This window comes from Symphalangus syndactylus, chromosome 15 (assembly GCF_028878055.3).
Source record: "Symphalangus syndactylus isolate Jambi chromosome 15, NHGRI_mSymSyn1-v2.1_pri, whole genome shotgun sequence".
NCBI lineage: Eukaryota > Metazoa > Chordata > Mammalia > Primates > Hylobatidae > Symphalangus > Symphalangus syndactylus.
In genome coordinates, this window is record NC_072437.2 from 74,222,687 (window position 1) to 74,237,275 (window position 14,589).

The 14,589-nt window shown below is 47.6% G+C and overlaps 2 protein-coding genes across 9 annotated transcripts in view; one reads left to right on the forward strand and one right to left on the reverse strand.

The window, feature by feature from the left end:
• The window catches only part of LOC134732646 (uncharacterized), a 30,035-nt gene extending 19,428 nt beyond the window's left edge, over window positions 1-10,607 (reverse strand). For 2 of the 4 annotated variants that reach the window (XR_010115997.1, XR_010115998.1), the window contains exons 1-2: window positions 9,743-10,607; window positions 7,354-7,495 (exon numbers count right to left, since the gene is read on the reverse strand). Coding sequence is in view for 1 of the 4 variants with exons in the window: in XM_063619039.1 (XP_063475109.1) it covers window positions 7,471-7,495; window positions 9,743-10,119 (402 nt within the window). In the remaining 3 variants the exon portion in view is untranslated. Of the gene's footprint in view, window positions 1-2,656; window positions 2,693-5,908; window positions 7,496-9,742 lie in introns of those variants that run through there. The other 2 variants (XR_010115999.1, XM_063619039.1) reach the window with 2 other exon arrangements.
• Window positions 9,448-14,589, forward strand: part of ZMYM5 (zinc finger MYM-type containing 5) — a 43,310-nt gene continuing 38,168 nt past the window's right edge. For 2 of the 5 annotated variants that reach the window (XM_055244062.2, XM_055244061.2), the window contains exon 1: window positions 9,695-9,827. The gene's annotated coding sequence lies outside the window, so the exon portion shown is untranslated. Of the gene's footprint in view, window positions 9,828-14,589 lie in introns of all 5 variants that reach the window. The other 3 variants (XM_063619022.1, XM_063619021.1, XM_055244060.2) reach the window with 3 other exon arrangements.

Sequence of the window (14,589 nt, forward strand, 5' to 3'; positions counted from 1 at the left end):
GCGATTCTCTTGCCTCAGCCTCCCAAGTACCTAGAATTACAGGCACCCACCACCATGCCTGGCTAATTTTTGTATTTTTAGTAGAGACAGAGTTTCACCATGTTGGTCAGGCTGGTCTTGAACTCCTGGCCTCAACTGATCTGTCTGCCTCAGCTTCCCAAGTGCTGGGATTACAGGCATGAGCCACCGTGCCTAGCCATGGAGTCCACTTTTAAAATTAATAAACAAGCCGGGCGCGGTGGCTCACGCTTGTAATCCCAGCACTTTGGGAGGCCGAGGTGGGCGGAACACGAGGTCAGGAGATCGAGACCACGGTGAAACCCCGTCTCTACTAAAAATACAAAAAATTAACCGGGTGTGGTGGCGGGCGCCTGTAGTCCCAGCTACTCGGAGAGGCTGAGGCAGGAGAATGGCGTGAACCCGGGAGGTGGAGCTTGCAGTGAGCCGAGATTGCGCCACTGCACTCCAGCCTGGGTGACAGAGCCAGACTCCGCCTCAAAAAAATAAATAAATAAATAAAATAAAATAAAATTAATAAACAAATCAGAGGATGGGCACTGTGGATCACTTGAGTTCAGGAGTTCACAGCCAGCCTGGGCAACATGGCAAAACCTCGTTTTTATTAAAAATAAAACAAAAAACAGCCAGACATGGTGGCTTACACCTGTAATCCCAGCTACTCTAGAGGCTGAGGTGGGAGGATCACCTGAACCCAGGAGGTCAAGGATGCAATGAGCTGTGATTATACCACTGCACCCCAGCCAGGGTAACAGAGTGAGACCATCTCAAAAAATAAAAATAAAATAATAATAATAATAATAAATATATGAGTCTGCTTAAAATTTTCTACACATGTGCATTTTAAAATTTCTCCAAATGTTACTCTCTGATTTTTTATTACTAACTTTCCTTTGTGCACTGTAGTCAGGGAATGCCATGTGTACATGATCCATTCTTTAATATTTGTTGAGAAATCCCTTATGATCCGGTTAGTATTCAGTTTGTGTAAATGTTTCACATATTGAAAAATTAGTCATTTCCTCATTATTGGATGCAGATCAATTTTTTACATTTAGTATAAATTAAAGCCATATATGTGCTAAACAGATTTTTTTCTGCGTGATTTTATGAAAGTGTAGCATAATTATGGATTTTTCAATTTCACCATATAGTTCTGAATGATTCCATATGTAAGGTGCATGCAGTTTCTAAACTGAGCTGGGCATGGTGGCATGTGCTTGTAGTCCCAGATTGCTTGAGCCCAGGAGTTGGCTACTGCACGCCAGCCTGGGTGATAGAGCATGACCCCATGCTCTATCAATGAAAATAAAAATAAAAATAAAATAAAAACAAAACCCTTAGAATTTTCTAGTTAATTGTTCTTTTTTATCAATAAGTAATCTTTCTTTTGCCTAGTAATGTATTTTGCAGAAATGTCTATTTTATATATTATTGTTGTTTCACTTTCTTCTGCTTAATATTTATCTAGCATACATTTTTTATCTCTTTACTTTCTGTGTTATTATAATTTGCAGCATATCATAAACCATACATTGCTATCATTTTAAAAAATCCAATCTTCAAGTATTTCTTTCAATAGGCAAGCATAATGTCTATTCATATTCGTTTTTAGCATTTTATTTTGTTTTCTATTTTTATTTTGCTTATTTTTTTCTCCTTTCTGCCTGTGACAGTTTTAACGTATGTCCACATATTCTCTGGTACTTTTCCATTTAATTTTTACTGCCCAATTCCCCTCTGCTTGACTGTGGGAAGCACTTAGTGACTTGCTTCTAATGACTTCAATAGAAATGACAGTGTAAGGCCAGGCGCAGTGGGTCAAGCCTGTAATCCCAGCACCTTGGGAGGCCGAAGCGGGTGGATCACCTGAGGTCAGGAGTTGGAGACCAGCCTGGCCAACATGGTGAAACCCCGTCTCTATTAAAAATACAAAAATTAGCCAGATGTGGTGGCTCATGCCTGTAATCCCAGCTACTAGGGAGGCTGAGGCACAAGAATCGCTTGAACCCGGGAGGCAGAGGCTGCAGTGAGCCGAGATCACACTACTGTGATCTGTGCACTGTGCCACTGCACACCAACCTGGGCAACAGAGCGAGACTCAGTCTTGAAAAAGAAAGAAAGAGAGAGGGAGGGCAGGTGGGCGGGCACGCAGGCAGGCAGGCAGGCAGGCGAGAGAGAAATGACAGGGTATGGTCAGGCGCAGTGGTGCACACCTGTAATCACAGCACTTTGGGAAGCCAAGGCAGGTGGATTGCTTGAGCTCAGGAGTTTGACACCAGCCTGCGCAACTACAAAAAATACAAAAATCAGCGGGGTATGGTGGAACATACCTGTAGTCTCAGCTACTTGGGAGGCTGAGGCAAGAGGATTGCTGGAGCCCAGGAGGCAGAATTGCAGTGAGCTGTGACTGCACCACTGCACTCCAGCCTAGGAGACAGAGAAAGACCCTGTCTCGAAAATAAACAAATAAAAAAGGCAGTGTACCACTTTGGAGACAACTAGAGAAGAACTGAAGCCTCGTGCTAATAGCCACATGAGTGGGCTTATAAGCAGATCCATCAGCCCCTGTCAGGCCTTCATATGACTGCAGCCCTGGCCTACATGTGGACTGCAACCTCATGAGACACACTGCGTCAGGGCCACCCAGGTGAGCTTCTTCCCAGTTCTTGACCTACAATAACAGACGTAATAAATATTTGTTATTTTAAGCCACTAAGTTTTTAGATAATTTGTTAGGCAGTAATAGACTATTATCCTGCCTCCTGTGTGGTTGTTCAAGTTTTCTTTTTCCCATCACTACTAATTATTCTTTTTTTTTTTTTGAGACAGCATCTCCCTTTGTTGCCCAGGCTGGAATGCAGTGGCACAATCACGGCTCACTACAGCCTCAACCTTCCGGGCTCAAGCAATCCTCAGCCCCTCACTCCTGAATAGCTGGGAATACAGACATGCACCACCATGCCCAGCTGATTTTGTTGTTTTTTTGTAGAGACAGGATTTTGCCATGTTGCCCAGGCTGGTCCGAAACTCCTGGGCTCAAGTGATCCACCTGCCTCGGCCTCCCAAAGTGCTAGGATTATAGGCATGAGCCACCACGCTCGGCCAGTACTAATTTTTTATTCTTTTAGTAGCTATGCTTACATAGCTAATATATATTTGATTTTAAAATACCTACTTACATACATGCCCTTCTCTTACAAAATATAAGAACTTCAGAATATCTTAACACTGATTTCTTTTTCCTGTACTCCATGTTAATATTTTATATACTTATAGAACATAATTTAAGTTAAAAAAAGAAATCAATAAAAATAGAAAGTAAAATGAAAACAAGTAAAACTTGTGTATCCAGTTGGCAGCATAACTATCTAGCAAGAAACACCATCTGACTTTACACACTTCAATTTATTGTGCATAGTAAGTTGGAATTTCTCTAAGGAAAAAAGTAACTGTAAACTAAGTTTAAATTATTTTTATTAATTGTATTGTGGGTGGTATTTGTGTGCATTTTTATTCTGTGATAGTGGCATCTATGTGTAGGATAAAGCAAATGAGATTTATGGGCCGGGTGTGGTGGCTCACGCCTGTAATCGCAGCACTTAGGGAGGCTGAGGAGGGTGGATCACTTGAGGTCAGGAGTTCAAGAATAGCCTGGGCAACGTGGTGAAACCCTGTCTCTACTAAAAATACAAAAATTAGCCAGGCATGGTGGCGGGCGCCTGTAATCCCAGCTACTCCAGAGGCTGAGGCCCGAGAATCGCTGAAACCCAGGAGGTGGAGGTTGCAGTGAGCCGATATTGTGCCACTGCACTCCAGCCTGGGCAACGGAATAAGATTCTGTCTTAATAATAATAATAATAATAATAATAATAATAATTTGGTTCTATTTTTGAGAACTGGACTATCTGGCACGAGACAAAAGAAATGCAAATGTAAGATCAGTGAGTTTCAGAAAAAACCCTGTGGTTCAGTATGAATTAATGTTATAATGCTAATATAACATATTCATTCCTAGCTCTGTTCCCTGAAAAGCCTATAAACAATAACCATGTAGAGCAATAAATACTCCTAGCTTCTAGATTTTGCTCCTTAACCACTATGTCCCACTAAAAGAAAACAATGGTTTGAAAAAATGACAGATTCGGGTGTGGGTCAAGAAATGTAGGCAACGATGGAACATCTCATTATAACAAAAAGCAAGGAAATATGAAAGATGACTCAGATCATATCAAAAGGGCTCAGAAGCAAAGTTGAAATGACCAAAGTTGAAACATTATGACTATCAATAGAATACCTAGGATAGATTAAAAGCAAAAGCTATTATATAAGCTTTCATCTCTGACTGTGCTCATCATAGTAAAATAATTGATCCCTTTGAAGGGTATTTGTAAAACAACCGTTGATATAAAAATAAAAATGTAGAGATTAGGCCGGGCGCGGTGGCTCACGCTTGTAATCCCAGCACTTTGGGAGGCTGAGGCGGGCGAATCACGAGGTCAGGAGATCTAGACCACGGTGAAACCCTGTCTCTACTAAAAAATACAAAAAATTAGCCGGGCGTGGTGGCGGGCGCCTGTAGTCCCAGCTACTCGGAGAGGCTGAGGCAGGAGAATGGCGTGAACCCGGGAGGCGGAGCTTACAGTGAGCCGAGATGGCACCACTGCACTCTAGCCTGGGTGACAGAGCAAGACTCCGTCTCCAAAAAAAAAAAAAAATGTAGAGATTAATCTCTAACATTTTATTTGGGGAGAAAGAATTGCAGCTGGGGGCATACACACAGATCAGGTGGTTTTCTCCATGTCTGAGGAACAAAGAGAAGGTTGGGGGTTTTATGAAAAAGAGAAATGTTACCTATTGCTTGTTGAGAAAGCTCTCTGGCACTAGTAAGGTTCTGGGGAGCTGGCAAGCTCCAAATGGTGAGCAACGGCGGTGGCCAAAATTAATCCTAAAGTTGCAGCAAGTCATCTCAGCAGTCTTAGATAAAACTGGTTTCAGGCTGGGTGCAGTGGCTTACGCCTGTAATCCTAGCACTCTGGGAGGCTGAGGTGGGCAGATCACTTGAGGTCAGGAGTTCGAGACCAGCCTGGCCAACATGGTGAAACCACATCTCTACTAAAAATACAAAAATTAGCTGGATGTGGTGGCGCATGCCTGTAATGCCAGCTACTCCAGAGTCTGAGGCAGAAGAATCATTCAAACCCGGGAGGCAGAGGTTGCAGTGATCCAAGATTATGCCACTGCACTCCAGCCTGGGCAACAGAGCAAGACTCCATCTCAAAGAAAAAAGAACATCCTACTGATTCTAGAGATCTTTTTTAAAATATAGCAACCAGTCATCTCATGCTTTTTCAATCTTAGATTCTGTTCCTCCTCTTCTAATAAATTTTCATTATTTATTGCTTAAAATAGCTTTTCACTGGTTTGTCCAAGATAAGCATGAATTCCCTCAGTCTCTTTTCTCTCTTCCCCACCCCAATTGTTTTTGATCTATGTTTCTAATATCCCTATGAATTACTTGGGATGACAATTTAAGAATATTGTACTACAACACTTTTTTTTCTTTTTTTTTTTGAGATGGAGTTTCGCTCTTGTCACCCAGGCTGGAGTGCGATGGTGCGATCTCGGCTCACGGCAACCTCTGCCTCCCAAGTTCAAGCAATTCTCCTGCCTCAGCCTCCCAAGTAGCTGGGATTACAGGCATGTGCCACCACGCCTGGCTAATTTTTGTATTTTTAGTAGAGACAGGGTTTCTCCATGTTGGTCAGGCTGGTCTCGAACTCCCGACCTCAGGTGATCCACCCGCCTCAGCTTCCCAAAGTGCTAGGATTACAGGCGTGAGCCACCGTGCCCGGCTGTACTAAGCCACTTTCAAAGAATAAATAAATTTTGGTTCCAATTACATTTCCTCCATGGTTTATTTTACATATTAACTCCAATAATTAAATATTTTCTTTTCATATTACAATAGTAAGAAGTGCTGATGTTACTTTAGTAAGTCATTAAATTAATATAAACAATTTTTTTTGTTGTTTTTGAGACAGGGTCTCACTCGGCACCCAGATGCTGGAGTGCAGTGGCACAATCATGGCTCACTGCAGCTTTGATCTCCTGGGCTCAAGTGATCCTCCCACCTCGGCCTCCTGAGTAGCTGGGACTACAGGCATGCACCACTTCTGGCTAATTTTTAAAATTTTTTGTAGAGACTGGGTCCCACTATGTTACCCAGGCTGGAAGAATTTTCTTCTATTTATTTATTTATTTAGTTTTTGAGAAGGAGTTTTGCCCTTGTTGCCCAGTCTGGGGTGCAATGGCACAATCTCGGCTCACCGCACCCCCCACACCTCCCAGGTTCAAGCGATTCTCCTGCCTCAGCCTCCCGAGTATCTGGAATTACAGGCATGCGCCACCACTCACGGCTACTTTTGTACTTTTAGAAGAGACGGGGTTTTGCCATGTTGGTCAAGCTGGTCTCAAACTCCTGACCTCAGGTGATCCGCCCGTCTCGGCCTTCCAAAGTGCTGGGATTACAAGCGTGAGCCACCGCGCCGGGCCAGAATTTTTTTTCTTAGTGTACTACTGTGCTGATTGGGAATTAACAATGATAGGCAAAATTTACAAGCTTTTATTAATTAATGTGCCAGGTGAATTCTAAGTGTCATATGTGTGATAATTTATTTAATTCTTTTTTTACTTGTTTTTTGTTTTTCTTTTTTTGAGATACAGTCTTGCTCTGTTGCCCGGACTGGAGTGCAGTGGTGCAGTCTCGGCTCACTGCAACCTCCACCTCCTGGGTTCAAGTGATTCTCCTGCCTCAGCCTCCCAAATAGCTGGGATTACAGGCGTGGGCCGTTGTGCCCGGCTAATTCATTTAATTCTCAAAAAAAAAAAAAAAAATCTTCTTAGGTATTTGTTATATTTTTAAAATGATAAAAGTGAGGCTGAGAGAGTTTAAGTAACTTATCTGTTAAGATGATCACAGGGCTACTAGTAATAAAGTTAGGATTCAAAGGCAGGCTATCTGGCCCCTTTGCATAGACTTGGTCATAATGCTGTGACTTTATATTAGCCGGGAGTCCTGAATTATCAAAAGATTTACAATAAATGACACTATCTTGTTGAACAATGAAGACTTTTTTTTCCTAAATTTTCGACAACCCTTGAAATCATGGCAGCATACTGAGGTGAGCGTTTTCACTGGGACATGAACCTGTTATTCCTGCCATTATCAGGAAAAAGAAATGTTACCCAATTTTAATCTTTGAACAGTATCAATGCCAAAAAATTGTGAAAAAGATAATCAGAAAATAGATGACAAGTGGCTACTGAGCTTACCATTTAGTTTGCCAGACCTTTAAATTTTCTCTATGGAGCCCTTCTCCACGAACTCAGTGTAATCAGTGCTTGTAATTTACAGCAGTCATTAAAATGATGACATTACATGTAATTCATTTATTTCCAAAGAGTAATTGAGGACCTAAAAAATGTAGGTGATATTAGGCATATCCATGACATACAGCACTATGCAATATGCAAAGGCTTACACAGCACTCTTATCAATCCGTGAACATGCTTTTGTCTTAGATCAAGCTTGTCCAACCTGCAGCCCTTGGGGGCTGCATGCGGCCCAGGACGGCTTTAAATGCAGCCCAACACATATTTGTAAATTTTCTTAAAACGTTATGAGATTTTTTGGCATTTTGGTTTTTTTTGTTTGTTTTAGCTCATCAGCTATTGTTACTGTTAGCGTATTTTATGTGTGGCCCAAGCCAATTCTTCCAGTGTGGCCCCGGGAAGCCAAAAGATTGGCCACCCCTGCATTAGATGGTTAATGTCTGATTTTCTTTTTTTTTGAGACGGAGTCTCGCTCTGTCGCCCAGGCTGGAGTGCAGTGGTACGATCTCGGCTCACTGCAAGCTCCGCCTCCCGGGTTCACGCCATTCTCCTGCCTCAGCCTCTCCGAGTAGCTGGGACTACAGGCGCCCGCCATCACGCCCGGCTAATTTTTTGTATTTTTAGTAGAGACAGGGTTTCACCGTGGTCTCGATCTCCTGACCTCGTGATCCGCCCGCCTCGGCCTCCCAAAGTGCTGGGATTACAAGCGTGAGCCACCGGGCCCGGCCAATGTCTTATTTTCATTGAATAAACCTGTGCCTTTACCAGACCACAGAAGTAAAACGGGGCTCAATGTGTTTTTTAAAAATCACATTATCTGTATTTCCAGACATAAGGTAAGTATTTCACCAACTTTCATCCTAACATCCTTAATTGTAATCCCACTAAGAACCGCCAGGGCGAGACCAAAGCGGCATCGCTTCCATCTTTACGTGGAGTCTGGGAAATGGTTCAGCACCACGACGTCCGCCGAAGACGTAGGCGTAGACGAGGAACAAAACAGAAGACTCCTCGTGGCGGTGGCCTGTGGGGCCCGCCCTCACCGGACGCCATCTGTCCCTGACTCTGCTCCCCGCAGGGGCCGCAGCGGGTGCGCCCTGCGATGGAGCGGGCTGTGGAGGGAGCCTCCATGGAGTCTCCATCAACCATTCAGGACCAGGAGACGGTGGCAGGCGGTAGAGACGCCTGGGCAGGGGCAGCGCCCCGGGCCGCTAGCACAGGACGGCGGCGCCCAGGGACGCCCCAGGGCATGCCTCAGCCACTCCAACCAGCGGGAGCCCAGCTCCAAGGGAACTTGCAGCTCCCTCCATCTTGGTTGATGGAGGCGGGGAGCGGCGTCTGGGTGTCACCACCGTCGCGCGCCACCAGTCCTGCCCCGCGGACGCAGACGCCGCAGCTGGGGCTGTTCCCTTGGCCGAAAGGCAGAGCCCAGTCGGGGCTTCCCGGGGACAAGTCCTGGCCCCACAGGGTTTGGTTTTGAAGGGGTCCCAAGTTCCCACAGTCGTCCCGACAAAATGGAGGACGTCGTCTCCTCCTGCTGCAGCCATGGCGGGAGGTGGGGGACTATTCCCCACGGGGCGCGGCGAAGGTGGAAGGGCCTCCACTGAACGCAGCGCAGTCAAGACTCCAGTTCAACAGCGGCCCCGAAAGCTCACTTGGCCCCGCTCCAGCGCCTCCCCGGCCTCGCCCCTCTTGGAGGCATTCAAGGAACTGGACAGGGAGGGCGCTGGGGCATCGAGGCCGCTGCTCTCCTGGGGCAGAGGCGTTGGGAGCCGCTGCCGCAGCCTGGGCGCCCGGGCTCGGGCGAGAGCAGAGGGCCCCGCCGGAGTCTCCCGGCCTGTGTAGGTCCCGGAAAGCCCCGGGCCCCGAGGGGCCGAAGCGCAGCCGCAGCAACGGGCGGCGAATCTCGGGCTCCTGATCCTGGCGGACCCGGTGGGCGGGGGCGGGAGACCCGCAGGGAGAGAACCCGGCCGGTAGTTGAAAGCTGGCAGAGGCGGGAGTGGAACTGCAGGGCCGGGGGTGTGGCCCGCACCTGACGGACAGCCCTTCGGACCACCCCACCGAGGGAGGGCCCTCAAGGACGGCCGTCGGAGCCAATGGGTGTGCCCGAGGTGCCCAGGCCCGCCTCCCCCGCCAACCAACGAGCGCACGGAGGGTGGGGCCTCCTCGGGCTCTGCCGCGCCGCTGCCTGCTTCTCCGCCTCCTGCTCCTCACCAGCACGAAAGCCGGGACTCGACTGAGCTGAGTTGTGCTTGTCGGCGAAGCGGAGTGGGCCGGGGGAGGGGAGGTTCGTTCCTCGGAGCCGCAGCCAGAACCGGGTGACGCTTACCCCCGCTGTCTTTCCAGTCCAGGGCCGCCGAGAGTGGGGGTGGCTGGGAGCAGCGCAGCCTCCGGAGGAGGCGGCGGAGGCCGAGGTGACTGGGGAGGCGGAGATGGGTGAGGGCAGCCTCCGGAGCCTCCCACCGACCCGGGATTAATACCCCGCGGCGCGGCCGCCGACGCCGTTGCTGCTTCGGGGCCTCGGGGGCAGCTCGGGGCTGCGCTCCTGTCACCGTCGCCTTTGCGTACGGCTCGAGGGGCTGGGAGAGCGCGGGCGAGGCTGGGAGGGTTGGGTGAGGCGGTCGTCAGCGGCGGGGGTGGCGGGGTGGCGGGGCCGGCGGGGTGGCGGGGCGGGGGTGCCGGCCGCTCGGGGAGGTCGCGGGGCATTTTGCTTTCTCTCCTGCGGGGTGGGGGCGGGGGGGTCGGGGAAGGGGCGCCCCGGTCGGGTCTTCGCTCTCAGGGCCGCGCTGCCACCCTGCCGCCGGAGCCGAGGTCCCCAGGTTTTTCGGGCGAGGACTGCTGCCTCTGCCCCGCTGGGTCCCCTCCTTCGCTCTTCTTTTCCCCGGCGCTGCGCGGCTTTTACTGTTTGTTGCTTATCTGGGCGAGTTTAATGGCGAATCTGGGGCCCTGTCGTCGACTGCTGGGGCCCCAGGGCAACTTCTTGAGGCAGCTGTGGGCTCAGAGGTGACGCGCGCCGCCCGTTACCTCTGAAATGGTGCTTGGAGTGGCAGAGATGACGCTGGGTGGGCAAATTTAGGAGGGAATACGAATCCCTTGCTGGCATCGAGGCGACGTTTACCCTTCCCTCTCCCGTCCTGGGAGCAGGCCTCGGATCCCTGAGCCCACTCCATCCCCAGTACTGCAGTTGGACGAAGCACTTTTAGCTTTGTCTCGTCGTTGCGGTTCCTATAGTTCTTTTTTTTCAACGTAGTTTCTCGGTAACATTAGGGTGGGGGAGGGTAGCAGAGCCCAGGAACTCCCTGGCCTTTTACCCCGTTGCCACCTCCCGGTGTTGAGTTGGTTGTGCATCCAGGTTGGTTGTACCGAAATTGGTTTTCAATTCTCATTCTAGGACCAGGAATCACCGTCAAGCCTATGTCGTGAGGCTTTGGCAGAAATTAAGAAGGAAATACCTCTATTGTGAATTTTTTTTTTTTTTTTTTTTACCCCGCTTTGCTGTCTAATATAATTAGTGCAGTAGTAGGGTGTTCTTCCTGAGGGATTTGCCTTTATGTTATCTTGAAGGCCTTGGCCTTCAAGCTAATTGCTTGGGTGCCCCTGTCCCCAGAGCCAGGCCATGGTAGTGCCTGGGAAGGCACGGGGAGTGCTGACATTTATACCACTGGAACTCTCTCAAGTTCCAGAACAAGATTTAAAGTTAGCTCTCTTTTTAAGTGCCTTGCATTTAACAATTTTTTCTTTTCCAGTAGATTGGAAAAACTTTTTTACTGTTGGATTAAAAAGAAACACTACTGAATAATCTGTTGTTTTGACGTTGACGTTTGCCTTGTATTTGAGGAAGACTGTTATTTATGTACCCTGACAGTCCTCCAGCTAGCATCACACGAGGAGGTAGCAGAAACTAATTGTCAAACTATTCCTAATTCTAAAATTGACCACCGAATCTGAGTGGCCTGATCTCTCTCTGTTAGGAAGTTAATGTTTGTTTTTGTTTTTTCGGGTTTTTTTTTTTGCTACTAGACAGTGATCTGTGTGTTCATTTTGGTACAGTACAAGTGCCTTTCTCTGTCAGCTATTCACTTAATGCTTTTAACACCAATCCTTGTGTGAATAATTTCATTAGGAGTGACAAAATGATTTTTTTTTCTTTAACAAGCTTTACTTCTATTTTTATTATCTGGGATTCAGTTCTTGCCAGTTTTGTCCTTTCAACCCTGATCAGTTTTCCGTTGCTCATCAAAAACAAACGTGATTAGTTTATCTCCCATAGTAGTATTCCTACCTTCCTTTTACCCTTGTTGCTTTCTACTTATTTGCTCTCTTTAATTAGTTCAATTTAGGACTGTGGCAGGATGTGGTAGGTAGGTAAAGTGGCTGGGCACAGTGGCTCATGCCTGTCATCCAACCACTTTGGGAGGCTGAGGTGGGTGGATAGCTTGAGAGCTTGAGCCCAGGATTTCTAGTGTGGACAACATGGCAAAACTCTGTCTCTACAAAAAATACAAAAATTAGCTGAGCATGGTGGCACACGCCTGTAGTCCCAGCTGCTCAGAAAGCTGAGGTGGGAGGATCGCTTGAGTTCAGGAGGTTGAGGCTGCAGTGAGCAGTGATCACACCACTATACTCCAGCCTGGGCAACAAAGAGAGAGTCTGTCTCAAAAAAAAAAAAAAAATGGGTAAAGTGGCCCCGGGCACTGTGACTCACTCCTGTAATCCCAGCACTCTGAGAGGCCAAGGTGGGAGGATTGTTTGAGTCCAGGGGGTCGAGTCTGCAGTGAACTGTGTTTGTGCCATAGCATTCCAGGCTGGGCGACAGAGCCAGACCCTGTTTTAAGAAAAAAAAAAAAAAGCCTGGTCCATAAGGTTTGAGACACGTGCGCGCACGCATATACATGCGTATAGTTGGTGGGAGATATAATTCTCCCCTCCTCACCTGAGATATAATCTTTATCTTCTTTATTTTCTCCTTTATTTCTTGAGATTTTCTCAGCTTTATCTTTCAATTCTTATTGTTGAATTTTTCCTTTTTGCCACTAAACTTTTAATTTTCAGCAGTTCTTTTTATATTAGAAGTGTTGGCTGGGCATGGTGGCTCATGCCTGTAATCCCAGCACTTTGGGAGGCCGAAGTGGGTGGATCACCTGAGGTCAGAAGTTCGAGACTAGCCTGGTCAACATGGTGAAACCCCATCTCTACTAAAAATATAAAAATGGGCTGGGCATGGTGGCTCACACCTGGAATCTCAGTACTTTGGGAGGCCAAGGCAGGCAGATCACCTGAGGTCGAGAGTTCAAGACCAGCCTGACCAACATGGAGAAACCCCGTCTCTACAAAACACACACACACACACACACACACACACACACACACAATTAGCTGGGCCTGGTGGCGCATGCCTGTAATCCCAGCTGCTTGGGAGGCAGAGGTTACGGTGAGCCGAGATTGTGCCATTGCACTCCAGTCTGGGCAACAAGAGCAAAACTCCGTCTCAAAAAAAAAAAAAAAAAAAAAATAGGTGTGGTGGTGGGTGCCTGTCATTCCAACTACTCAGGAGGCTGAGCCAGGAGAATCACTTGAACCCAGGAGGCAGAGGTTGCAGTGAGCTGAGATCACACCACTGCACTCCAGCCTGGGCGACAGAACGAGACTACATCTATTATTCTTTTTTTTCCTCTTTTTTTTTTTTGATACAGTCTTGCCTTGTCACCCAGGCTGGAGTGCAATGGCGTGATCTAGGCTCACTGCAACCTCTGCCTCCTGGGCTCAAGCAATTCTTGTGCCTCAGCCTCCTGAGTAGTTGGGACTACAGGTACATGCCACCATGTTGGCTAATTGTTGTATTTTTAGTAGAGACAAGGGTCTGACCATGTTGGCCAGGCTGGTCTCAAACTCCTGACCTAAGTGATCCGCCTGCCTTGGCCTCCCAAAGTGCTGGGATGACAGGCACCCACTACCACACCCGGCCTATGTAATCAGTTTTTAAAAAATTTTTATTTTAAATTTTTGTGGGTACATAGTAGGTGTTATATATATTGCATAATTCTTGACTGTTTTATTTGTGGTTAAGAATTGGGAACTAAAGGCCGGGCACAGTAGCTCACACCTGTAATCCCAGCACTTTGGGAGGCCGAGGTGGGCAGATCACGAGGTCAGGAGATTGAGACCATCCTGGCTAACACGGTGAAACCCCATCTCTACAAAAAAATACAAAAAAATACAAAAAAAAATTAGCTCGGCATGGTGGCAGGTGCCTGTAGTCCCAGCTACTCAGGAGGCTGAGGCAGGAGAATGGCATGAACCTGGGAGGCGGAGCTTGCAGTGAGCCAAGATCATGCCACTGCACTCCAGCCTGGGTGACAGAGCGAGACTCTGTCTCAAAAAAAGGGCCGGGCGCGGTGGCTCATGCCTGTAATCCCAGCACTTTGGGAGGCCGAGGTGGGCGGATCACGAGGTCAGGAGATCGAGACCATCCTGGCTAACATGGTGAAACCCCGTCTTTACTAAAAATACAAAAAATTAGCCAGACTCAGTGGCAGACGTCTGTAGTCCCAGCTACTCTGGAGGCTGAGGCAGGAGAATGGCGTGAACCCAGGAGGCAGAGCTTGCAGTGAGCCGAGATCGCGCCACTGCACTCTGGCCTGGGCGAAAGAGCGAGACTCTGTCTCAAAAAAAACCAAAAAAAAAAAAAAAAAAATCCAGGAACTAAAAAGCAAATTGGAAGAGTGAGAGTGGGGTTTCCAACTTGAAGCTTGCGGGTGATCTTCTGGCCAGTTGATGGGGAACTCCATAGGTTAATATTTTTAGGACTTTCCTTTTTTGCTGATTCTTAGTTCCGCAGGGAAGAGTCTTGCTCAGAAAGAAAGCCTCCAGAAAAGAGTTTGCTGCCTGGAAAATAGAAGTCTGGATGCCAGCTCTCTGGGAATCAAGTAGGAGAGGGGACATTTCTTTTTTTTTTTTGAGACGGAGTTTCGCTCTTGTTGCCCAGGCTGGAATGCAATGGCGTGATCTCGGCTCACTGCATCCTCTGCTTCCTGGGTTCAAGCAATGGAGAGGGGATATTTCATGGTATTGAAACATTCCCCAGTGCTTGGTGAACCCAAGACTTAGATCTTATGGTCTATCTTGTCAAACAAAAAAGTTTTAGAATATCAGCTTGATGGGAGGGAAGAGATCTCT